The sequence below is a fragment of the Danio aesculapii genome, chromosome 7 (genome assembly GCF_903798145.1).
Source record: "Danio aesculapii chromosome 7, fDanAes4.1, whole genome shotgun sequence".
Taxonomy (NCBI): domain Eukaryota; kingdom Metazoa; phylum Chordata; class Actinopteri; order Cypriniformes; family Danionidae; genus Danio; species Danio aesculapii.
In genome coordinates, this window is record NC_079441.1 from 64,904,061 (window position 1) to 64,931,166 (window position 27,106).

The window sequence follows — 27,106 nt, forward strand, 5'->3', positions numbered from 1 at the left end:
CTTTTACCATAATCCGCTGTAAACACAGACAAATCCAGCATCTCCGTGTACTTTCCGCTGCAATCACAATGATCTGCTCTCCATTTCTCCACAAGCCAGTGGAGGGACAGTGAAAAAGTGCATCTCTCCGAAAATTGCGTGTGCTTTCAGAGAAGAGCAATCAGTGGCCCATTATCAAGCATAAAAATCTTAAAAGCATGCCATTCACTGAGGGAAAATTACCAGGGAGGGAAATGCCACCCTACTCTCTTCTTTAGCATGATTGATGATTATATTTCAGCGCGCTTGGAGAGAGTGGACAAAGCTTTGAAAGTCAAGCCATTTCAGGCCACTGCTGACTCACGGTGAGGACACGCAAGTTTGCCCTCTGGATTTTATATATTACGCACACACATATTCACATATTAGGTAGGGCCACTGATTTTTTTTTAGCTCACCATTGATTCTATGTACTTATGTATATGTGCACTAATATACATTTAAAGTCAGAATTATCAGCCCTCCTGAATTATTAGCTCTTCTGTATATTTGTTTCCGCCAATTTCTGTTTAACGGAAAGATTTTCTTTGAACACATTTTTAAACTTAACTAATTTCGAATACCTTACTTCTTTTATTTTTGCCATGATGACAGTACATACTATTTTACTAGATAGTTTTCAAGACACTTCTATACACCTTAAAGTGACATTTAAAGGCTTAACTAGGTTAATTAGTTAAGTCATTGTATTATGATGGTTTGTTCTGTAGAGCAGGGGCTCCCAATCTTTACAGCCTGCGACCCCAAAATAACAATGTCAATGACTCGCGACCCCCAATATTTTCTAAAGTGGTTATAAATACAAAAACCTTGCTCACAATGGCGCACACATACCAATAGGCCCGAGTCTATTCATACACTGTAAAACCCAAAAAGTTAGGGTAACTCAAATCGTTTGAGGACAAACCAACAACAAACCATTTAAGTTCAAAAACTAATCCTAATGAGTACTGTGAACTTAATCCATTATGGCTCGTTTCCATTGACTGGTACAGTACGATACGGTTCCGGTCGGTACGGGTCACCTTTATCTGGCTTGCGTTTCCACTACCAAGGGTACCCTTTTGGTGGGTGTGGTGTATGACAGAAAGTTTCAGTCCAGGTCAATTTAGCTCGAGAAAATGTCTACTGTACGGGTCGCTTACATATCATATGAGAAGCTCTTCTCACAAACAGATGCTTTATACACATAAATACTTCTGTAGAAATGTTTATTACTAACTTTTCTATGAACATGAGTTGATTATAACTGCAGATCAATGACAGTACGAAACAGCCTACTGTAACATCTGTAATTATATAAAATAAATAAATAAATGCAACATATATAAACACATACAGACCCTTACAGACGACGACAAGGTTTGTTTGAGCCCGGCTTTGTTTTGTTTTCATTCTGGCTTGTTGCGTAAGGGAATGACGTATCTCTGTAAACCAATAGCTGCGCATCTAGCTCCACCTTTTGGTACCCTTTCTCGTGTTTGGTACCCTTTCGAAAGGGTGTAAAAAAGTGGTAAGGTACGGTTTGGTTCAGTACACTTTTTGACAGTGGAAACGGCCATAAAAGCGTACCAAACCAAACCGAACCGTACCTTACCACTCAGTGGAAACGGGCCATTAGAGTAAACGAAGCAATTTGAGCACAGTAAAACCCAAAAAATGAAGAGTACTCAAACAAACTGAGTACTGTAAAAGCCAATGAGTTACTGCAACTCAAACCATTTGAGGAAACCGATTGCTACAAACCATTTGAGTTAAAAAAAAAAAAAATCTATTGACCTTATTCTTCAATGCGGAAGTGCGCTCGTTTTTGCGATTGTTCTATAACTTCCGATTCAGTTGTCTATAGGAGAAAGGACTAGGAATAATAAACGACAGAAAACTGCTTGCTCTACAAACAAGTGTTTACATGACTATACAGACAAAATCGAATAACATAATGGGAAAATATCAGTTTGCAACATGAAGCAGCAAAACAAGCTGTTTTCAATGTCTAAAAATGAATGGAAGTGAATGAGACTGGAAGTCGAGGCAAAAAGTTTCAAATGGCTGCGCCAGCTTGTACCGGAGGATAAGGTGAATATGAGTGCTGTAAGTTGAAGTAATTAGGTATTTAATTAACTAATTACCTTCAACACTGAGTTCAAATGAGTAGAATTAACTTTCAGGAAATTTTGAGTTAACTACACTCATTTCATTTGATAAAGTTGACTGTTGGGTTTTACAGTGTAGTTTAATTTTGGAGAACGAGACCATCAGTTGTTGCCTGTATATTTTTAAAGTACATGAGTACCATAAAGGTGTCAGAAAGTTTAACCTGGTGCCATGAAATCAATGTGTTGCATCTGATGCTATTGCTGTGTCTTTAATATAACATAATCACACAGGGGTCGCAAAAAAAAAAAAAAAAAAAAATCGAAAGGCTGATGACTTTTTATTTGCATGTTGTTTTTTCAATGTTTATTATTGACATGTTAATAATGTTAAAATTAACTACTGGTTTGTTCTTCAGTACATTATGAATGAAACATGGTCATTCTAATAGTTTAATAAAATGAATTTAATTTTTGGAAATCGCCAAGAGACCCAGTTTTAATAGTTAAATAAAAACAACAGCATGTTAAAAAAAAAATCCTTCAGCCTTTCGATTATTATTAATATAATTTTTTTTTCCCATTGGACTCCGACTCCTGGGGTGTTTACATTATATTAAAGGGGTGGTCCACAGTGTATTTTTAAGTTTATAAGGTGTTTATAAGATGCAAAGCAATGTGTGCTCACATCATGTTATTTTTTCAAATATCTTACTTTGATTATATACAGCTACTCTGCTAACATGAAAATGAATGCCATATTTCCTAGTACCTCTGAAGGTACAGGCACAAAAGCTTGACAGGTGTAGCAATAGTAACTAAGAAGGGCGGGGCTTAGTGAAGGGTCAATTACAAAAAACGAATTACAGCTTTTGCGAGGTGTTTGTAATGCAGCGTCTATGGGGCTGAGAGTAAATTTGACGTTATTCTCTCCTCTGGCTTCCATCATCAGTCTCACACTATTCTTTTTCCTTTTTTCTGAATGTCTTGATAACATCATTGTGGAGTTTTTCTTTTATTATTTCAGCAAATAAGATTGTAAAAAAAAGATTTGTTGTGCTCTCTCATTCACTGTGCTCTAAGTTTACCCAACCACGACGTCTTCCGCAATTGAGAAACCCGGAAATGTGAAAAGGGTCAATTGGAACCTTAAATAAATATAAATTATTATTTAATTTCATGTTTTATGTTTCTAGTCACTATACTCCCTGAATCCTTTCACATAAATCTGCAGGTTTTTTTTTTTTTTTTTTTAACAAACTTCTACACAGAAATAGCAAATAATATCCACAGTTTCTGCCTGGCAGTTTCAACCCAGGCTCATTTTGAAAACGTACCTCTACAGACATTTCTGAAGACCATGAAATACGTCCCGGCACGTTCTGCTGCAGTTTTTGTTTTTGCTAATCCACAAGGATCCACAAGAGGCCGCTATGTACGCTTTTTGACATCTCAAATTTCCCTAGCGAGTGCCATTCGCACCTGCTGTTCTCACATAAACCCACCAGAGGCCGCTGTCAACTGACTTTTTGACAGACTTTTTGACTGACTGAGCCAACGATCGACTGACCCACCGTCCCCCTTCCCTAAACCCAACCAACTTTGTCGTTTGACCCACCCACCCACTTCCCTAAACCCAGCCAACACGTTTCAAAAGCAATCCAAAAAAAGAAAAGCCCTCGTCTGATTTTTTTACCACGTTTTCGGATTTTACCACATTCTCACCCTGCTATTTACTTGTTTGTTATATTTTTGGATTCTGTTTTTGTCTTACCTGCTTTCTGGAACCGCTTCTAACCGGACTCAAACCCCATCGTCATGATCAACTCCTCTCTGCGTCTCAAGTCCACCAACGTAACTAACAGGACAAACTGCAGCCGGAATGCTGTCCATACAAAGGTAAGCGGTCAGCTGGTATTTGCAAAAAGGAACGGAGTCACACTGCCCCGTACGGTTCGTTTAAAAAAATAATAAATGCAGTCATGATGAAATGCAAAAGAAATGCAGTCATGCATACCTCTGGTTATGTATTCGCGATCTCCAGAAACATCTGTAGGGCTACGTTTTCAGAATGAGCCTGTGTTGGGCAGTTTCTATATGTGTGTATTTAGTTTGTAATCATCAGCAATGCCCAATGCCATTCATGCATTTTTAAGTATGTCGTAAGTGTCTTAATACTTTTTGGGGTCACAGCTTGAAAGTTATTATTGGCTGCCTTCAGGGATTATAACAGCTCTCAGCTCAGGTACGGCACATTTTATTAAAGTAGTGCTGGGACAGAGGAACAGACACACAAAAGGAGAGGAAAGCAAAAAGAGTCTGAAGCGAAACTAATATTTATGCAATCTCAGTTTGTTAAAACTGAAGTTTTTTAATGTTTTGACAAAAGTTTTCAACCTTTATTTGGCAAGGACATATTGCAGGACTATTCAATTGGCAGCCCCGCAGGCCGAACCCGGCCCCTGAAACAATTTCTTTCGGCCCTCCAAATAGTGACCAAGACATCAAAAATAAATTTGGTTAAGTCGAAAAACGGCCGCTATAATTATGAAGTGACCTGTATTTGTTCAATGCAGCATGAGCCGCACTCTAAATGTATCATTTGAATCAGTGAGATGTTTACTGGAGACTCACTCTAATCATATCATTTGAATCAGTGAGATGTTTACCGGAGACTCACTCTAAACGGATCATTTAAATAAGTAAGTTGTTTACCGGAGACTCACTCTTAACGTATCATTTGAATCTGTGAGATGTTTACCGCAGACTCACTCTAAACGTTTCATTTGAATCAGTGAGATGTTTACCAGAGACTCACTCTAAACAGATCATTTGAATCAGTGAGATGATTACCGCAGACTCACTCTAAATGGATCATTTAAATCAGTGAGATGTTTACCAGAGACTCACTCTAAACAGATCATTTGAATCAGTGAGATGATTACCGCAGACTCACTTTAAACGTTTCATTTGAATCAGTGAGATGTTTACCGGAGACTCACTCTAAACGGATCATTTAAATAAGTAAGTTGTTTACCGGAGACTCACTCTTAACGGATCATTTGAATCAGTGAGATGTTTACCAGAGACTCACTCTAAACAGATCATTTGAATCAGTGAGATGTTTACTGGAAACTCACTCTAAATGGATCATTTAAATCAGTGAGATGTTTACCAGAGACTCACTCTAAACGGATCATTTGAATCAGTGAGATGTTTACTGGAGACTCGCTCAAAACGTATCATTTGAATCAGTGAGATGTTTACTGGAGACTCACTCTAAACGGATCATTTGAATCAGTAAGATGTTTACTGGAGACTCACTCTAAACGTATCATTTGAATCAGTGAGACTCCACTCTAAACAGATCATTTGAATCAGTGAGATGTTTACTATAGACTCGCTCTAAACGTATCATTTGAATCAGTGAGATGTTTACCAGAGACTCACTCTAAACGGATCATTTGAATCAGTGAGATGTTTACTGGTGACTCACTCTAAATAGATCATTTGAATCAGCGAGATGTTTACTGCAGACTCACTCTAAACGGATCATTTGAATTAGTGAGATGTTTACTGGAGACTCACTCTAAATGGATCATTTAAATCAGTGAGATGTTTACCAGAGACTCACTCTAAACAGATCATTTGAATCAGTGAGATGATTACCGCAGACTCACTTTAAACGTTTCATTTGAATCAGTGAGATGTTTACCGGAGACTCACTTTAAACGGATCATTTAAATAAGTAAGTTGTTTACCGGAGACTCACTCTTAACGTATCATTTGAATCAGTGAGATGTTTACCAGAGACTCACTCTAAACAGATCATTTGAATCAGTGAGATGTTTACTGGAGACTCACTCTAAATGGATCATTTAAATCAGTGAGATGTTTACCAGAGACTCACTCTAAATGGATCATTTAAATCAGTGAGATGTTTACCAGACACTCACTCTGAACGGATCATTTGAATCAGTAAGATGTTTACTGGAGATTCACTCTAAACGTATCATTTGAATCAGTGAGATGTTTACCAGACACTCACTCTGAACGGATAATTTGAATCAGTGAGATGTTTACTGGAGACTCACTCTAAACGGATCATTTGAATCAGTGAGATGTTTACTGGAGACTCACTCTAAACGTATCATTTGAATCAGTGAGACTCCACTCTAAACAGATCATTTGAATCAGTGAGATGTTTACTGGAGACTCGCTCTAAATGGATCATTTGAATCAGTGAGATGTTTACCAGAGACTCACTCTAAACGGATCATTTGAATCAGTGAGATGTTTACTGGTGACTCACTCTAAATAGATCATTTGAATCAGCGAGATGTTTACCAGAGACTCACTCTAAACAGATCATTTGAATCAGTGAGATGTTTACTGGAGACTCACTCTAAATGGATCATTTAAATCAGTGAGATGTTTACTGGAGACTCACTCTAAATGGATCATTTGAATCAGTGAGATGTTTACTAGAGACTCACTCTAAATGGATCATTTAAATCAGTGAGATGTTTACTGGAGACTCACTCTAAACGGATCATTTGAATCAGTGAGATGTTTACTGGAGACTCACTCTAAACATATCATTTGAAGTTAAAGTTTCCTAAAATAAAAATACTCTGATAAAGTACTTCAAATATGTACTTAAGTACAGTAGTGAAGTAAACTTACTAAGTTACCGTCCACCATTGGTAATAAGCCAGTAGTTAGTGACAATTGCTCCTTAAACTAAAGTGTTACCTTACATTCAACCTAAATATGTATTCAGCCCCATACTTCCAGCAGATTAAAACTAAATTCTCAAACATCCGCTTGTGAATCAATTAAAAGCCACCACCGTTTCTGACTAAAACTCCCACAGGACTTGGAGGTTTACAGTTCATAATGAGTCATGATTCAGGTTATGGGTTTGAAGGGCATCAGTGAAGCGAATACTAAAGACTTGTCCTATGATGTCAGCCATGAAGTAATAAGTGCATAAGGAAAACAATATCCAAGAGTTGCTGCATCCCAAAGGACAATGTTACTTCAATTATAAAAAAAAAAACACAAGGAAGCTGCATCAAATCACCCAGACTTTGCCTGAAAAAAGGTTGTCCTACGAAACTCCTTCGCAAACAGCAGGAGACCTGAGAGAGCAGCCACACAAAAGGACAATGCCGGCTTTGAGAGTTCGCTATCTGAAAAACAGAGTAAAGGTGTAGCAGTCAAGCATATCGGGAGCTCGTATGGAAGGAGGGCGAAAGTGAGGCAAATGTGCTGTGCAAATCAAACACGGCTCAAATGCAACACCTCGAGAAACAGCATTCCTTCATTGAAAGTGCTGCTTTTTCTTGCTGTGGCTCATCTTCTCATCATTGAGAGTCAGTGTTGTGTTAAAACTAAAGCATAAATGGACGAGAGCTGCACTGTGAGAGATCCTGATCCTCTCTGCTCTGAGATTGTAGCTTGGAAAGCAAAAAGGTTGAAACCTTTTTCAGTGCTGCATGTGTAATTTGACCAAAAAAAATTGACAAAGCTCTGAACATCTTTGCACAGATAAATCTAACAAGTCACGGATAAAAGATAAACATGCTGATAAAAAAAATGTAGCATCACAAGTATAAATATTTAGATGAAGACAACTGTGCAAATATTTAATCCTTCAGCAAATGTCTGAGATGAAGTATTTGAAGAATTACATTTCACATTACAGAATGCTTCGCTGGAAATGCCTCCTTATAATGGTACTTTTGTGGATTATAAAAAGAAAATCAAACATGGAGCCTTTTGTAAACCCTTTTGTAAGAGGAACCCTTTTGTAGAGGAACTACTTTCTTTCGCCATTCATTCACATCTGCAGCTGACGTCAGAACAGCAAAAGTCGTTGCTACTTCAATAACATCACTTTAGAGTTAGTATTTGAATGATTCTCTTGTCTAATGTCTAAAGGAATGACAAAACAGGGGATTTTGCTGACATTTTAAGATTATAAGGCTGAACGGCATGAAATGCCATCTCAGTCTACAGAGATATTTCCCAGTATTTCTCTGTAGCAATCGGGACCACAATATTACTATGGTATAAATATAGCGTTACAACATACAAAAGAGAGAGATCGACTTAGAAAGTCATTTACTTGTTTAATAATGATTTGATCAGCTGTGGTTTGAAATTACGCTCTTTTTCTCTTAGGGATTATTATGTGGTCTCTGTCGCCATCTTGTGGATGAACATCGTCAAGCGTCTTTTCTCAAAGACAAGCTAATGGCTGCCGATGCACTGTCTCTCAGAAACTATAAATATTTCAAAACAGAACTGTTGTATACTATATATACACACACACAACAGTTCTGTCTGTGTCAGAGGAAACCTACGCGAACCCAGGGAGAACATGCAAACTCCACACAGAAATGCCAACTGACCCAGCCGAGGCTCGAACCAGCAACCTTCTTGCTGTGAGGCGACAGCACTACCTACTGCGCCACCGCGTCGCCGGAGTCATAAACAATATTCATTATTTTTCCTCTACACCACAATTAAATACATAAAAATTAAGACATGATCATATTTTATTTTGGTAAAATAAGCGTGATCTAGAGCTCTTTGCCTTTCATTTAAGCCACTTCTGATACCAAATGATCAACTGGACATCAAGTTATTAATTGTTGTTCATAAAACTTAGATCGGCAACACGACATTTGTCGGGTAGTATATATATATATATATATATATATATATATATATATATATATATATATATATATATATATATATATATATATATATATATATATATATATATATATCTTATTACTAACTTCTTTTGTCTTTGCTATGATGACACTTCATACTATTTTACTAGTTATTTTACAAGATACTCGTTTTCAGCTAAAAGTGCAGTTAGTGCTTAAATAGGTTAATTAAGTTAACTAGGCAGGTCATTGGACAACAGTGGTTTGTTCTGTAGCCAATCGGGGGGAAAAAAACCTTCTAAATAATACTGATTTTATCAATTTACTATTTTGAAAAATCTATTATTTATGCAGTTTGTAACTAAAGTATTTTTATTTTTTAAAAATTTGAACAAAATTTTAATTAGTAAATGTTTCACTTGTACAGGTTTGTGCTTGAGTGAAACATTTTTTATTAAGTAAACTACTAATGACATTTCATCCATATTAAGAAAAATGTAATTTAAAGCATAATTTGGGGTGTAAAACAACAAAAATGTACAGATTTATTACATGTATACATTCATTTTTAATAAAAAAACAACAACAACAACAACAACACAATACCAATATTTTAAGGCCAATATATTTTAGAAATCAGTATTTGGTGGAATAACTCACAATAACTCACAATAAATCAGTTATTCTGACTAGTTGTCATTTTCTGCTCAAATGTAACAACTTAAGAAGCAATTTTCCTTTGGTGAAATTGGTTTACTTCTTATCAGAGACTTTGTGTCATGGAAAAACAAACGTTCAAATGGATGATACAAAATGCAGGGCTGCGCTGCGAGAGATCCTGATTTTCTCTGCTCTGAAATTGAAGCTATGGAAAGCAAAAATGTCAACACATATCTTTTCAATGCTGGTTTGTAATTCAGAACAAAAATAGAAAGTAGAAAAGGTCTGAGCATCTTCAGTACAGAAGAATTCACTGGAAAAACACTGATAAAAAATGGAGCTCTATGAATGATAAATATTCAATTGAAGACAACTGTGCAAACATTTAAAGCTTTAGCAAATGTTTGAGATGAAGTATTACATTTCATTTTGCAAAATCCATTGCTCAAAAAGGCCTCGTGTTTTGTGTTTTCTGATGTTATAAAAAAAAAAAAAAAAAAAAATAATAATAATAATAATAATAATAATAAACAATTTTGTTAATTAAAATAACAACAACAACAACAACAACAACAATAATAAAAAAAATTGCTATTTAAAATAACAACAACAACAATAACAACAATAATAATAATACAAAATGTAAATAAATAAATAAATAAATAAATAAATAAATAAATAAATAAATAAATAAAATAATAATAATAATAATAATAATAATAATAATAATAATAATAATAATAATAATAATAATAAACAAGGGCGACGCGGTGGCACAGTGGGTATCATGATCGCCTCACAGCAAGAAGGTCGCTGGTTTGAGCCTCGCCTGGGTCAGTTGGCATTTCTGTGTGGAGTTTGCATGTTCTCTGTGTGTTCACGTGGGTTTCCTCCGGGTGCTCACAAGTCCAAAGACATGTGGTATAGGGGAATTGGGTATGCTAAAATTGACCGTAGTGTATGTGTGTGAATAAGAGTCTATGGATACTTCCCAGTGATGGGTTGCAGCCGGAAGGGTATGCGCTGTGTAAAACATTTGCTGGATAAGTTGGCGGTTCATTCCACTGTGGCGACCTCAGATTAATAAAGGGACTAAGTCGAAAAAAATGAATGAATGAATAAATAATAAACAACATTGATAATTAAAAAAAATAAATAATAAAAAACAATATTGCTAATAAAAATAGTAATAATAATAATAATAATAATAATAATAATAATAATAATAATAATAATCTGTTAATTAAAATAGTAATAATAATAATAATTATGATGATAATAGTAATAATAATAATAATAACAACAATAACAACAATAAACAATAATTTAAATATAAAAAAAATAATAATAACAATAATAATAATAATAATAATAATAATAATAATAATAATAATAATAATAATAATAATAATAATAATAATAATAATAATAATAATAAGAATAATAATAATAATAATAATAATAAACAATATTGGTAATAAAATAATAATCAATAATCAATATAAATAATAATAATAATAATAATAATAATAATAATAATAATAATAATAATAATAATAACAATAATAATCAATATAAATAATAGTATAACAATAATAACTACAACAATAATAATAATAATAATAACATCAAAAATTTTGTAGCAGCCCTTAACCGAGGCAGTGCCAGATATACTACATCTAAAACTACTAATACATGTTATTTTAAAAAATTGAAAAAAAAAACACTGACAAATGATGCTGGACCTCAAGTTGTTGAAAAAATATATTACCTCTCATTTTTTAAGTGCATAATAATTACAACAAGATCAGAAGTATGCCTTCTGACAAGGGGTAAAGTAAATGCTGCCAACTTGAACTCTCCTGCCAAGAAAGGAGGGCCATTAGAGCCATTAATCCTTCAAGAGTGAATGCATTATCTTCATTAGCCCACAGTCTGAGGAGAAGCAGAGAGTTTCTCACCCTGACGCCCAGTTCCACGTTCTCTCCTCCATAAATCTCCATGCCTTCATCCAGCAGACCAATCTCTGCGAAATACAGCCTGTCCACCACAAAGCAGCCGATCAGAGCCGGACTCCTGCACATTTACAGTACAGTATTACATTCAGTGTCACATTCCAAACAGATGTGAATTCCTAATTCAGTACCATGTATAGACAGACTATACTGTGTATAGACAGACATACAGACAGATAATACATATATGGATAAAACAAACTGATGTAAATTTATGCATGTATAAATGAATGAATGAATGAATGAGTGGATGAACCATAAAATAAAACAATAAATAAAAACAATACAAATATATGCTCAGATGAACGAACCAGCAAACGTGGATGCACAAGTGAATTAAACCCCAAGGGGCTGAATAATTGAATGAATGAATGAATGAATGAAAGTCCAGGTAAATGAATGAACGCATGAGTGAGTGAATGAATGAATGAATGAATGAATGAATGAATGAATGAATGCCCAAATGAATGAATGATTTAACCAATCAATCGTAAAATAAAAGTAATATATGATTAAATGCAAATAAACAAATAAAGAAAGAAATACATGCACTGAATCAGAAAAAAATGGTGAATGAATGAATGAATGAATGAATGAATGAATGAATGAATGAATGAATGAATGAATGTGAATCAAAGTATGCCCGGGTGAATGAATGCCAGATAGGGCAAGTGAATGAATGAATGCTCATGTGAACAAATGAATGAATGAACCATAAATGACTGATACAAAACAATATACTAATGTATGCTCAAATGAATGAATCAGCAAACAAGAATGCATGATTGAATTAGCAAATGAATGAACGTATATCCAAGTGGCTGAACAATTGCATGAATGAATGAATAAATGAATGCATTAATGAATGTCCAAGTAAATGAATAAATGTATGCCTGAGAGAATGAATGCATGAATGAATGAATGAATGAATGAATGAATGATTCAACCGATCAATCATCAAATAAAATCTGTATATGTTTAAATGCAAATAAAAACAAATACATAAAGAGATGCATGCACTAAATCAGGTAAGAATTGGTAAGTGAATAAATGAATGAGTGATTGAATGAATGCTCATGGTCATGTGAATGAATGCATGAACGAATGAACCATAAAATGACTGATAAAAAAACATATAAAATTATATGCTCAAATGAATGGATAAGCAAACATGAAACATGAGTAAATTAACAAATGAATGAATGAATGCCCAAGTAGATGAATGAATGAATTAATTAATTAATTATTAAACAAATGAATGTCCAAGTTAATGAATGAATGCATGCGCGAGTGAATCAATGAATGAATGAATGAATGAATGAATGCCTGTGTGAGTGAGTGAGTTAATGAATTAATGAATGAATGGCATAATCAATGAAAGAATGAATGCCTGAGCGAATGAGTGAGTGAGTGAGTGAGTGAGTGAATGAATGCCCAAGTAAATGAATGCCAGAGTGTGTGAGTGAATGAATGAACGTTCATTTGAATGAATAAATGAACGAATGAATGCCCATGTGAATGAATGAATGTCCAAGTGAGTGAATGCCAGAGTGAGTGAATTAATGAATGAATAAATGCCCATGCGAATGAACGAATGTCCGAGTGAATGAATGTGTGAGTGACGTTAATGAATGCTTATGTGAATGAATAAATAAATTCACCAAAAAATAAATCAACAAATGCTCATGCAAATGAAAGATTGCCTGAGTGAATGAGTGAGTGAGTGAGTGAATGAATGCCAAAGTAAATGAATGCCAGAGTGTGTGAGTGAATGAATGAACGTTCATTTGAATGAATAAATGAACGAATGAATGCCCATGTGAATGAATGAAAGTCCAAGTGAATGAATGCCAGAGTGAGTGAATTAATGAATGAATAAATGCCCATGCGAATGAACGAATGTCCGAGTGAATGAATGTGTGAGTGACGTTAATGAATGCTTATGTGAATGAATGAATAAATTCACCAAAAAATAAAATGCTCATGCAAATGAAAGATTGCCTGAGTGAATAAATGTACAAGTGAATGAATGAATGAATGAATGAATGAATGAATGAATGCTAAAGCAGATAAAAGAATGACAGAGTGAAGGAATGCAGGAGTGATTGAGTGAGTGAGTGTGATTTATGTTTGAAAAAACATATATAAGACTATTAATATAATACATGTTTTCAGTCCTTAATGTGAAAGACGGACGGACGGACGGACGGACGGACAGACAGACAGACAGACAGACAGACAGTACCTGATCGGAGCAGTGCTGTTGTTCAGGTTCCACCATGATTTGGGTGGGTTCAGATAGCGGCACCACAGCTCCCAGTCAAAGCCCTGAGCGGAGAGGGGATACTCCTCAATCTCAAATGTGTCGTATTTAATATTGTCAAACGATGGAGATATAATTCTGGTTCTGTCTTCTTTGATCCTTTGGAGAATAGGCTCAGCCCTGCAGACATGACAATAAAATCATTTACCACCCAGTGAACATGCTTTGTTCCAAACAAAAGAGACTTTTTGAGCATGAAACACGTGAGTCTGAAACAGGCAGTGATAAAGTAACACACACAGCCTATTCAGTCACTTCATCCTCAGCACTATTTTAGGACGGATTCTTCTAGAAACATGCAAATTGAAGCAGTACAGTACGGCTTTAAAATCACATCAAAGCTGATTAAAGGCAGGAAAAAAATCGGGGTGTTATTCAAATTGCGCTGACATATCTGGGTCAGCCTGTTATGAGCAGAAACACGGTGTGCCAACTGTAAGATCTAGAGCTGCGTTTGATGATGAAGGGCATCTGTATGATCTGTGCTCTTTAAGGACCAGGATAGTTTACCCAAGAACGAACCTGACGTCCCGCCAATTTTGAAATAGTGTGACTGACATTTGAAAGCTGTTTCAAGTGTGTTTGCCATATTAACAATCCATGTTTATTGGAAAACAGGTATCTTTGGCCACATTTGTACAACATTTGTTTCTTGCAAGTTTTGTAACATTTTTTAAAGTGAAATGTCCAGGTGGCACATTCATTAATTAATTCATTCATTCATTAATTTTTATTGTTGCACAAATAGTGAAAAGCAGTGAATGAGGCTTAATTTTTTTGTGAGGGATATACCAGACCCCCTAGTTATATACAGTTGAAGTCAGAATTATTTGCCCCTCTTTTAATTTTTTTTCTTTTTAAATATTTTCCAAATGCTGTTTAACAGAGCAAAGAAATTTTCACAGTATGTCTGATAATATTTTTTCTTCTGAAGAAAGTCTTATTTGTTTTATTTCGGCTAGAATAAAAGCAGTTTTTAATTTTTTATGAACTATTTTAAGAATTTCAAAATTATTAGCCCCTTAAAGCTATTTTTTTTCGACTGTCTACAGAACAAACCATCATTATACAATAACTTGCCTAATAACCCTAACCTGCATAGTTACCCTAATTAACCTAGTTAGGCTTCTAACTGTCACTTTAAGCTGTATAGAAGTGTCTTGAAAAATATCTAGTAAAAAATATATTTACGGTCATCATAGCAAAGATAAAATAAATCAGTTATTAGAAATGAGCTATTAAAACTGTTATGAAAAGAAATGTGTTTAAAAATTTTTATCTCCGTTAAACAGAAATTGGGGAAAAATAAATAGGGGGCAAATATTTCTCACTTCAACTGTATATATCCCACTGCTCATTAACACAAATTTCTAACCAGCCAATCACATGGCAGCAACTCAATGCATTTAGGCATGCAGACATGGTCAAGACGATCTGCTGCAGTTCAAACCAAGCATCAGAATGGGAAAGAAAGGTGATTTAAGTGACTTTAAACGTGGCATGGTTGTTGGTGCCAGACGGGCTGGTCTGAGTAATTCAGAAACTGCTGATCTACTGAGATTTTCACGCACAACCATCTCTAGGGTTTACAAAGAACAGTCCTAAAAACAGAAAATATCCAGTGAGCGGCAGTTCTGTGGGCACTAATGCCTTGTTGATAGCAGAGGTCAGAGGAGAACAGCCAGACTGGTTTGAGCTGATAGAAAGGTAACAGTTACTCAAATAACCACTCATTACAACCGAGGTATGCAGAAGAACATCTCTGAACGCACAACACGTCGGACCTTGAGGCGGATGGGCTACAGCAGTAGAAGACCACACCGAGTGCCACTCCTGTCAGCTAAGAACAGGAAACTGAGGCTAAAAAATTCACACAGGCTCACCAAAATTGGACAATAGAAGATTGGAAAAATGTTGCCTGGTCTGATAAGTCTTAATTTCTGCTGCAGCATTCGGATGGTAGGGTCATAATTTGGTGTCAGCAACATGAAAGTATGGATCCATCCTGCCTTGCATCAAAGGTTCAGGCTGCTGGTGGTGGTGTAATGCTGTGGGGGATATTTTCTTGGCACATTTTGGGCCCATTAGTACCAACTGAGCATCGTATGAATGCCACAGCCTACCCGAGTAATGTTGCTGACCATGTCCATCCCTTTATGACCACAGTGTACCCATCTTCTGATGGCTACTTCCAGCAGGTTAGCGTGCCATGTCATAAAGCGCGAATCATCTCAGACTGGTTTCTTGAACATGACAATGAGTTCACTGAACTCAAAAGGCCTCCAGAGTCACCAGATCTCAATCCAATACAACACCTTTGGGATGTGGTGGAACAGGAAAAATGCATCACGGATGTTCAGCCGACAAATCTGCAGCAACTGCGTGATGCTATCATGTCAAAAGGGACCAACATCTCTGAGGATTTTCAAGTACCTTGTTAAATCTATTCCATGAAGGGTTAATGCAGTTCTGAAGGCAAAAGGAGATCCAACCCGGTACTAGTAAGGGGTACCTAATAAAGTGGCTGGTGAGTGTATATAAATTTATTTATGACCTAGCCAAGGCTGTGAGGCGACAGCACTACCTACTGCGCCACTGCGTCGCCCACCAGTCATACATGTACAGCAAAAATAATGGCCTCACGTCCAGGGCCGTCATCTTTTAACCAATCTCCATGACTGTAAGCTGCTTTCTTTTCTGTCTGTTCCATTGCTCCATTAGCTCAATATGCGCTGCAGGATGTTTTATTGCATCGTTGCAGTGACTTCACATGTAAATCACTCGCGCTTGACGCTTCATCCACATTTGCTTCCTGCATAGGCTCCAAAACAATTCTCCCACTTTCATAGGCACAGGTGAGACGCCATTTTTAGGAGACCCTCAAATATATCACGTGTGCTACGTATGCAATGTCTATAAGTCATGTAAAACAATTAATTGCAAATTGAAATAAATATAAGTTGATGATATGGTTTAGAATTGGATGTTTTATAAGATTGTTTAATCCTTCACGTTCATTTTGCGTTTAAATTAAGAATTTTTCAGGATTGCAAAAAAAAATTATATTTTTTTGTTGATTTTGCGTTGGACTTAGCGATTGCAAAATCGTGAAAAACTAAGGGGTCTGATATATGTATTATACATAATGTATGTTTAGTTGTATCTTGTGTTAATTTATCATGTTTATTGTGAAATTTGCCTCGTATGTTTGTAATGAGGAGACAACAAACACATGTAGACTGCTAAGTAGAAGTGTGTATTTAGTATAAAATGGGGACCAATTATGCCCCTTTTTACAAGACTTTTAAGTCTCTGATGTCCCTAGAGTATTTCAGCTCAAAATACCCCACAAATAATATTTTATAACTCTTTGAAACTGCCCCTTTTAAGCGTTGATCCTAATTGTGCCATTTTCGTAACTGTCGCTTTAAATTCAAATGAGATGCTCTTTTCAAAAGAGGGCGGAGCTACAAATGCCAGTGTGTCAGCATAGTGGCAAATTCAAAAACAAGACTAACGTCTTATGCTAATGAGGGATAGATCATCAATAATGGGCTTTCCCCCTCTGATGACATGTACAAGGGCAGAATGTAAATTTTGTCAAAACTGTTTCTGTTTCAATTAAGTGTGATTAAAAAATTTTGATTAATACATTTTTTACCATTAGAGGTTGGTTATATTAACACAACGTTGCCACATAACTGTGTTAAAATCCCTTATAAAAGTAAGTTTTGCATAATAGGTCCCCTTTAACAATCATGTCTTATTACTCAGCTCTTGTGAAGTGAAATAACAGCAATTCACTTTATTAAACGTGGTTTGTTTATGCAGAGGTTGATGTTAATTCCTGCCTGTGTTTTCATTTACATTATATATCTCAGTATACAATATATCTCAGTCGGTCACAAGTTTAAATTATAATTTATCCTTTAATTTATCCACAACACAACTCTGGAGCAAAATACAGTGGTGTGAAAAAGTGTTTGCCCCTTTACTGATTTTAATCTGCCTGTTTGTCATGCTTTATATATATATATATATATATATATATATATATATATATATATATATATATATATATATATATATATATATATATATATATATATAGTTATTTTAGCTGCTGGTGATTGTTAAATTCTTAAAGACAAATTTATATTACAGAAGCGCGTTGGTTGACTGGTACTTAAGCTTATCTTTAATAAAGCAGAACGAGTTTCATTTGGGCACAGCACTTTCTGTGCACTCCATGCTGAGGCACTTCATTACTGATAATAACAGCTAATACGCACATTAAACTTAAATTCATTTATTAGTGGTGCCTTATTATATGCTTTAATCTGAATTCATCTGAATCTTCTACTTTCAAATAATCTGTGATATTCGGCTGCATCTTCCTGTCAAATTGTCAATTTGAATAGCAATATTGTTATACGCTCAGCCCCAAATATTGAACACCAGACCAATAGTGCTGCTAACCAAAGCAAATGTGAGATAGATATGCAGTTGCTGATGTGACTTTGCCAGTTGAGCTACTTCTAGAAGTTCTGAGCACTTTAATCCCAATGTGTTACTATACCACATTCTTTTCTTTTATTTTATTTTATTATATATTATTATACATTATTATACTATACACATTACTTTATGTCATGCAAATGTCAAAATTGATTATTTTACAAATCATGAACTACTCTAAAAGTATTTTGAGATGACAACAAAATAGTGTAAGGAACATGTTAAAAGTCTGTATTATTTGCCCTCTTATATTATAATGAGTTATATAAAAGTATAATAATAATAATAATAATAATAATAATAATAATATTATTATTATTATTATTATTATTATTATTATTATTATTATGGTTATTATTGTTATTATGATTATCATGATTATTATTATTATTATTATTAATTATATTAATTATATTATTATTAATAATAATAACAACAACAATAATAATTACTAATACAAGTATATGATTATTATTATTATTATTATTATTATTATTATTATTATTATTATTAACATTGTTGTTATTATTATTACTATTATTATTATTATTATTATTATTATTATTATTATTATTATTATTAACATTGTTGTTATTATTATTACTATTATTATTATTATTATTATTATTATTATTATTAACATTGTTGTTATTATTATTACTACTATTATTATTATTATTATTATTATTATTATTATTATTATTAACATTGTTGTTATTATTATTACTATTATTATTATTATTATTATTATTATTAACATTGTTATTATTATTATTATTATTATTACTATTATTATTATTATTATTATTATTATCATCATCATCATCATCATCATGCATAATTAAATAAGAGTCAAATAAATAAATGATCCCAAAACTGATTAAATAAATGAAAAACATAAAAAAGACGCAAAATATTATAAACATTTAGTAAGTTAGTAAATGCAATAAGGTAACTTACTAAACTAATATGCCTTTTCCAAATAATATTTCAAACTCAATTCTAATATTATCTCATAATATATTTTTTATTATTTCATGTGACTTCCTGTGACCTATTTGTACATGTATTTAAATTAAAGATGTAGAAGGTTTTCAAGTAGAAAAACCTAAGAAGTATTTTCTAGTAGTTGTTCTATTTATTTTTGTTGCATTTTAATTTAATTCCATATTTTAAGAAAGCATTTTACAGTGTATTTTTCTGATATATTGTCCTCTTTGGAGATTCCGTTTGTTTTCAAGTTTCACGTATATAATTACATTTAGCTAAGAAGTGTAAACCTGTGAAATATCCTAGGCTTAAATTTCTTTTTAAATCTTTTCAGCAAATGTGCCTCTCAGTTCCTGTCAGTGCTCGAACACAAGCACTGACAGAACCGATTTCAATTGAAAGCAGCAGTAATTGCAGTCAGACTATAAAGTGCTATGAATAGCCAGATCTCTCCTATCACCTACCATCCGATGTTGAACTCCACGTGGGCATCAAAAAGGGCCACTACAGGGGCAGAGGCGGCTCTCCAGCCACTCACTCGAGAGCGAATCAGACCCTCCTGCTTACTGTGACGGACCACCTTAATGAAACCCGGCTGCTTAGCGTTGGTCTCCTTCACAAAGTCCTGCAGCTTCTCCTTTAGCTCATCTGTGAGGAAGAGAGAGAAGATTAGCTGTAACATTACATTAGCTATGTTTCATCAATCGATTTTAAAAATTACAAAAACAAAACACTGAATGGAACAGCCCGGGCTCATTGGAAACACATGCCTCAACATAGATATTTGCGAAATGTATAAAACGTTGTTACAGATACATTCGTTGCATGTTTCAGATGACAAATCCACTGGGCGCTGTCTATATATTTGTGAATCTGAAATACGTTACTTAGGGTATGTTTTGTTGTACGTTTCAGATGACAAATCCACTAGAGGGCGCTGTAAATTTTTTGCCAAATCTGAAATACATTACTTTGGGGGTTTTTTTGTTGTATGTTTCAGATGACAAATTCGCTAGAGGGCGCTGTCTACATTATTGTGAATCTGAAATATGTTACTTTTTTGTAGTCCATTTGAGATGACAAATCTACTAGAGGGCGCTGTCTTTATTTTTTCCAAATCTGTAATACATTAATTAGGGTATGTTTTGTTGTCCATTTCAGATGACAAATCCACTAGAGGGTGCTGTCTACATTTTTGTGAATCTGAAATACATTACTTAGGGTACGTTTTGTTGTACATTTCAGTAATAAATCCACTAGAGGGCGCTGTATATTTTTTTGTGAATCTGAAATACATGACTTAGGGTACGTTTTGTTGCGCATTTCAGATGGCAAATCCACCAGATGGCGCTGTCTACATTATTGTGAATCTGAAATATGTTACTTAGGTTAAGTTTTGTTGTCCATTTCAGATGACAAATCCACTTGATGGCACTGTCTGTGTTTTTTCCAAATCTGTAATACATTAATTAGGGTATTTTTTGTTGTGCATTTCAGACAGCAAATCCACTAGAGGGCGCTGTCTACATCAAGGCGATTCTTATTACAAAATAAAACCTTGCAGGTATAAGACCTTTTAGGTACATTTTTTCTTATGTTTACTTTTGTAAATGCTATTGTATTGGCTATTGGTTGGGTTTAGGGAAGGGTTTGGGTCAGTGGTTCGTTGATCTAGCTAATCTGTAAGACAAACCTGAAATAAAACATATCCTATGTAAAATATTTCAAATTTGCAAAAATGACGGCACTCTCTAGTGGATTTGTCATCTGAAACGTGCAGCAAAACATACTTAGAGCAGCATATTTTAGGTTGGATAAGTTGATAAGCTGGATAAGTTTTATTATTCAAATTTTTGTATCTGCTGTGGAAAACAGTTGCCAGAGTAATGGACAGAAACTGAGTGAGAGTGAATTAAATACAAAAAAATATTGAAAATGTTAAATTCAAATTACAATAATAAATGCACAACAAGTAAATAGAGTACTATAATGAGTAGGGAAACACATATGTCATTTGCTATACACAGATATGGATAACCCATATAAGCTATGCATATGAAAACTTTTCAAAAGTTCAACAGTAGCTAAAACTAAATTAAATAACACTATGGAGACTTTTTAAATACAATTTCAGCTTTTTAAATAAAATAATATGTAGCACTTTTACTCTAATTCTTTCAAAAACCTGAAAACCTTCAGGCAGGCAATGTATATGAATATATAAAATTCAGAATGAATAAGTATTATAAATTAATAAAATTCAGAATGGAGGAAGTAGAATCATATATGTTAATTAAGAGTATTTTCCTTTGCACAACTAACATCTACAACTTTGCAGGAACTTTAACAATCTGGCAATGCGTAAAAATGAATGTGCCTCACATAAATACATATTGCTAACTAAGAAGGAGTGCCATTAAGTTTTCATTTGGGTCCTCTCATGTGTTACACTTCACCGTTTAATTGAATTTCTTTGATTTATTTTTAACATCACCTTTTTCCCTCCTTCTCAAGGAAGAGAAAAAAAGAGAACTAAAGAAAGGCAGATGATGTGAAAATGTCAGACATGATTCTATATTCCATATGCGTTGCTGTATGTCATAAAAGCGTGTGTAGACACTAACGCAGGGGTCACCAAACTTGTTCCTGGAGGGCCAGTGTGCTGCAGATTTTAGCTCCAACTCTTATCAAACACACCTGAACAAGCTAATCAAGGTCTTACTAGGTATACTTGAAACACCCAGGCAGGTGTGTTGAGGCAAGTTAGAGCTACACCCTGCAGGGACACCGGCCCTCCAGGACCGAGATCGGTGACCCCTGCTCTAATGAATGAACTTTCAAATGTCTTCTTCAAGAACAGCTGCTAGTTTTTTTGTAATTTTCTTTTTATTTACAAAATTGATCTATTCTCTGACATGCTTTGAGGATGAAAATTTAAGTCTACAGCTTAACAAAGTGATTTTATGGACATTTTGAAGCAATGTATTGTATCAAAAAATATATATAAAGAAATAAACCTTTAACATAACAGAAAATACAACTGGAAGCTCATGCCATTGTTTCTACAATAACATACACAACCAAACTAGACAATATATCACTAAAACTACTAAATTTGAAAGAAAAGTGTTACTTTTATTACATTTTTCTACAATAAAAGTTGTCAGAGCAGAGATTAAGATCACATACTGCAATTTGAAAGCATAAATAAATGAAAAATGCTTATAAATATAAATATTACTCTGTTTTTGGTGCGTTACTGTGGGTGAACTGTTATACATTTTAGACCTTTTGGATATTTGAAGAGTACACAGTTGAATTTTTTTTTTCTTTTTCAAACATTTTCCAAATGATGTTTAAGAGAGCAATACATTTTTCACAGTATTTCCTATAATATTTTTTCTTCTGGAGAAAGTCTTATTCGTCTTGTTTCAGCTAGAATAAAAGCATTTTTATTTTTTAAAAACCATTTTAAGTTCAAGATTGATACCCCCCTTAAAGATGCTGTATGTAAGTTTTTGACTCTTCTAAAGCATATAAATACCATATGTTTTCAGATATTTAAGAAACATGCTATGTGAACATTCTTGTTTATCTGAAACACAATGATAGAGTCAGATATTCAGCTTTGAAAAATGTGCATTACATGCAGGAACGGCTGTCTTTGTTTTGGTTCTTTTAACCCGCCTAATGCCACTTTAGCCAATTATATTTCAGCACACAGGATTGCCTTGGTGGAAAACAGCGTATTTCATTCATTTAATTATGAAGGCTCTCAAAGCATGCGTGATCAAAAAGCGACCTCCAGTGGATAGTAGCAGATTCCGAAATGAGACGCAGATTCAGAGATCCACATGGCATGTTATAAATGAGCAAATAATACATCTTACGAACGTAAACATTAGGTGAGCAGGTTACATTGTAACCTCGTGTCCTAACAACACACTTCGTGACAAGATTTGCAGTGATAAGCAATTTGGCTGTTTGCACCAGACGAAACACGACATAAATTTAAATACAGCCATTCAGAAGCACAGAATAGTGCACTTACTGCACTCCAACAAAATGGTAAGGTAATTAATACATATTAAACCTCTTTAACATTATTAGATGTACATGCTAAATCACTGATATGTGCTGGCTTGCACTCAAGTTCCATTCAAATGGTTTATTTTATTTTCAAGATCTGAGGTGAACTATATGCTGCTGCTTTCAGTCGTATGGTAATAAATGTCATGTAAAATGGCATTCAAACTCACATTATTAACATTTAACACTGAATAAAGCACATGAGGTGTACCTGATGTAAACACTGTCAGTTTATCCTGTTGTTCAGCTGCAAGAAATAGAAGCCGTTTCTAAAATTTACATTTCAAGTGTTGGTTAGAACAAAAACTCCCTTTATTAATGTGGAAAATATTTCTTCTATCACATGCCGTTGCTTTTATGTAGAGCATGACTTAAATCAGCCTTAAATCAGCCCTTGGGTTCGACAGTTAGGTTGCATTTACACTGCATGGTTCAAGTGACTCAATTCTGATTTCTTTCTCCCATGTGGCACAGATCCGATATGGCCCATGTACATGTTAGCAGGAAAAAAATCACATGGATTCCAATTTGCTCAATACAAATTCAGGCCTTGCTCATATGTGGAAATTTATCCGATATGAATCGGATCTGTGCCCTCGTGTCTGCAGTGTAAGCAGGTAGATCAGATTTTCACCTGTTAATGCGAGTCGTACATCCTTCAAAATCATTGTGAATGACATCAAACTGACATCAAACCGTAAATCTCATACAAAAGGACTAAAAAAAGTGTTTATATTGTCATGTAGCACAAGAATTTAAGCATGTTAACGAGAGAGAGAAAGAGCAAGAGAGCGTAATATCCCCACGTAACCAATATAAACTATTATAAAACTACTGCATACATCACGTGCATAAATCACGCCATGGACATTACATTAAGATGCCTACTGGTTTAAAAAGGCATCATAAACTATAGTAAAACAACGTGTCAAAAAAAAAATGAAACCATGAGTACAGAATAAATACAGGAATGGAGAAAAGGACTTACCTTTAAGCAATAATTATTTTTTCAATTGTCTACAGAACAAAACACTGATATTGCTATATATATATATATATATATATATATATATATATATATATATATATATATATATATATATATATATATATATATATATATATAGTTGAAGTCAGAATTATAAGCCCCCCTTTGATGTTTTTTTTCTTTTAGGCAGGTGTATATATATATATATATATATATATATATATATATATATATATATATATATATATATATATATATACATATACATATATACATATATATATATATACATATATATATATATATATATATATATATATATATATATATATATATATATATATATATATATATATATATATATATATATATATATATATTGATATATATACACACACACTAAATAAATTTATGTAATTATTTAAAGGTTTGTCTGCCAAAGGCCTTATCTTCTTATTCCCCGTTTGCTGAGGCTATATGAACTTTCTATTAAGTTTGCATGAGAAGCATGTTGTATGATTTCGCAGATGGTGTAGCCACAGGACAGAGACAATTAATTCCACCAACTCAATTATCTGTTGCTGTTAAAACAAATAAAAGATCGCAAAGACCTCAAAAAACAAAACTCATCCAGACACGGCCCAGTGGTACACAAAGGTTTTGAAAAAATAAAAAGAACGTTTAACAGCAGTGAAATGGCTCATCCACACTTCAAGTAGAAAATTAGTTTCTGCACATGGCAGGATTTTATTTATTTATTTTACTTTATTTTTTGGCAAAGATACCAAAACCCTTCACTGGCCCCTTTTAGATTTACTTTTGGTACTGATATAAACAAAAAACTGCTTCATACTACATTTATGCTCAATATGTTGCTCTGGGTACGTTTCATTAAGTGTTTCCATCGACATATCCACTAGATGGCGCAGTCTACATTTTTGCGAATCTAAAATACGTCATGTAGTGTACGTTTTGTTGAACATTTCAGATACACATCCTTCTTGCACATATCCTCAAGAAGGTGGGGCTTTTCCTACAGATCAGCTGGATCAGAGAACCACTGACCTGAACCCTGTCCTAAATCCAACCATTTTTCAAAAGCAAACGTAATATAAAAGTGAACTGCAACAACATAGTGTAGCTTCACCTTGACTTTACATTGCGTTTATTGATAGAAATAAAGACCAAAAAATTGCTATTCTGTCCTCAATCAGTGTGCCCACCATTTTACTATTTTGACGTAAATGCTAATAATCACAGTAAGTGCCCTTGCACTTATATCTAATATATTATTTTCATATTTGTCTCTTTTAAAATAAGTTTAACATGACATTTTATAGCGGCATATACACTCAGCGGCCACTTTATTTGGTCGTAACTGCTTGTTAACGCAAATCTCTAATCAGCCACATGCAGCAACTCAATGTATTTAGGCATGTAGACATGGTCAAGATGATCTGCTGCAGTTCAAACCGAGCATCAGAATTGGCAAGAAATGTGATTTAAGTGACTTTGAACGTGACATGGTTGTTGGTGCCAGACGGGCTGGTCTGAGTATTTCAGAAATTGCGAATCTATTGGGATTTTCAAGCACAACAATCTCTAGGGTTCACAGAGAATGGTCCAAAAAAGAGAAAATATCTCAGAGGAAAATGGCCTTACAGGTTCCAGCTGATAGAAAGGCAACAGTAACTCAAATAACCACTCGTTACAACTGAGGTATGCAGAAGAGAATTTGTGAACGCTCAACATGTCCAACCTTAAGGCGGATGGGCTACAGCAGCAGAAGACCACACCGGGTGCCACTCCTGTCAGCTAAGAACAGGAAACTGCAGCTACAATTCACACAGGCTCACCAGAATTGAACAATAAAAGATCGGAAAAATGTTGCCTGGTCTGATGAGTCTTGATTTCTGCTGTGACACTCAGATGGTATTGTAGGGTCAGAATTTGTCATCAACAACATGAAAGCATGGATCCATCCTGCCTTGTATCAATGGTTCAGGCTGGTGGTGGTGGTGTAATGGTGTGGGGGATATTTTCTTGGCACACTTTGGACACATTAGTCCCAATCAAGCATTGTGTCAACGCCATAGCCTACCTGAGTACCATGTCCATTCCTTTATGACCACAGTGCCACAGTGACTTCCAGCAGGATAACGCACCACGTCAAAAAGTGCGAATCATCTCAGACTGCTTTTTTTGAACATGACAATGAGTTCACTGTACTTAAATGGCCCCCACAGTCACCAGATCGCAATCAAATTCAGCACCTTTGGGATGTGGTGGAGCGGGAGATTAGCATCATGGATGTGCAGCTGACCAATCTGCAGCAACAGCGTGATGCTATCATGTCAATATGGACCAAAATCTCTGAGGAATATTTATAGTACCTTGTTGAATCTATGCCACAAAGAGGGTCCTGGTACTAGTAAGGTGTACCTAATAAAGTGTATGTCAGTGAATTTTTTTTAGACAGAATGATTCCAGTGTACAGTCGGCAAGAATTTACTGAACTTGTCTATATCGACCTTTCACGGTGATTGTTATTATCTGACAGTGCAATTTTTCTTAATTTTCTTGCCCTCAATGATCACAGCACCGATCAAAGGTATGGCAGAAGCTAAAGGTCACTTTTTTGTGGCCACAATTTAATTCCCCTTGCCCTTGAGAGGGATGTAGTGTTCAGCCCGGCTGATGGC

At 34.5% G+C, this 27,106-nt stretch overlaps 1 protein-coding gene across 1 annotated transcript in view; it reads right to left on the bottom strand.

Moving 5' to 3' along the window:
- Window positions 1-27,106, bottom strand: part of galnt18b (UDP-N-acetyl-alpha-D-galactosamine:polypeptide N-acetylgalactosaminyltransferase 18b) — a 273,853-nt gene that overhangs the window by 121,986 nt on the left and 124,761 nt on the right. The window contains exons 4-6 of the mRNA XM_056462355.1: window positions 19,792-19,975; window positions 13,742-13,939; window positions 11,443-11,557 (exon numbers count right to left, since the gene is read on the bottom strand). Of these exons, the coding sequence (XP_056318330.1) occupies window positions 11,443-11,557; window positions 13,742-13,939; window positions 19,792-19,975 (497 nt within the window). The remainder of the gene's footprint in view (window positions 1-11,442; window positions 11,558-13,741; window positions 13,940-19,791; window positions 19,976-27,106) is intronic.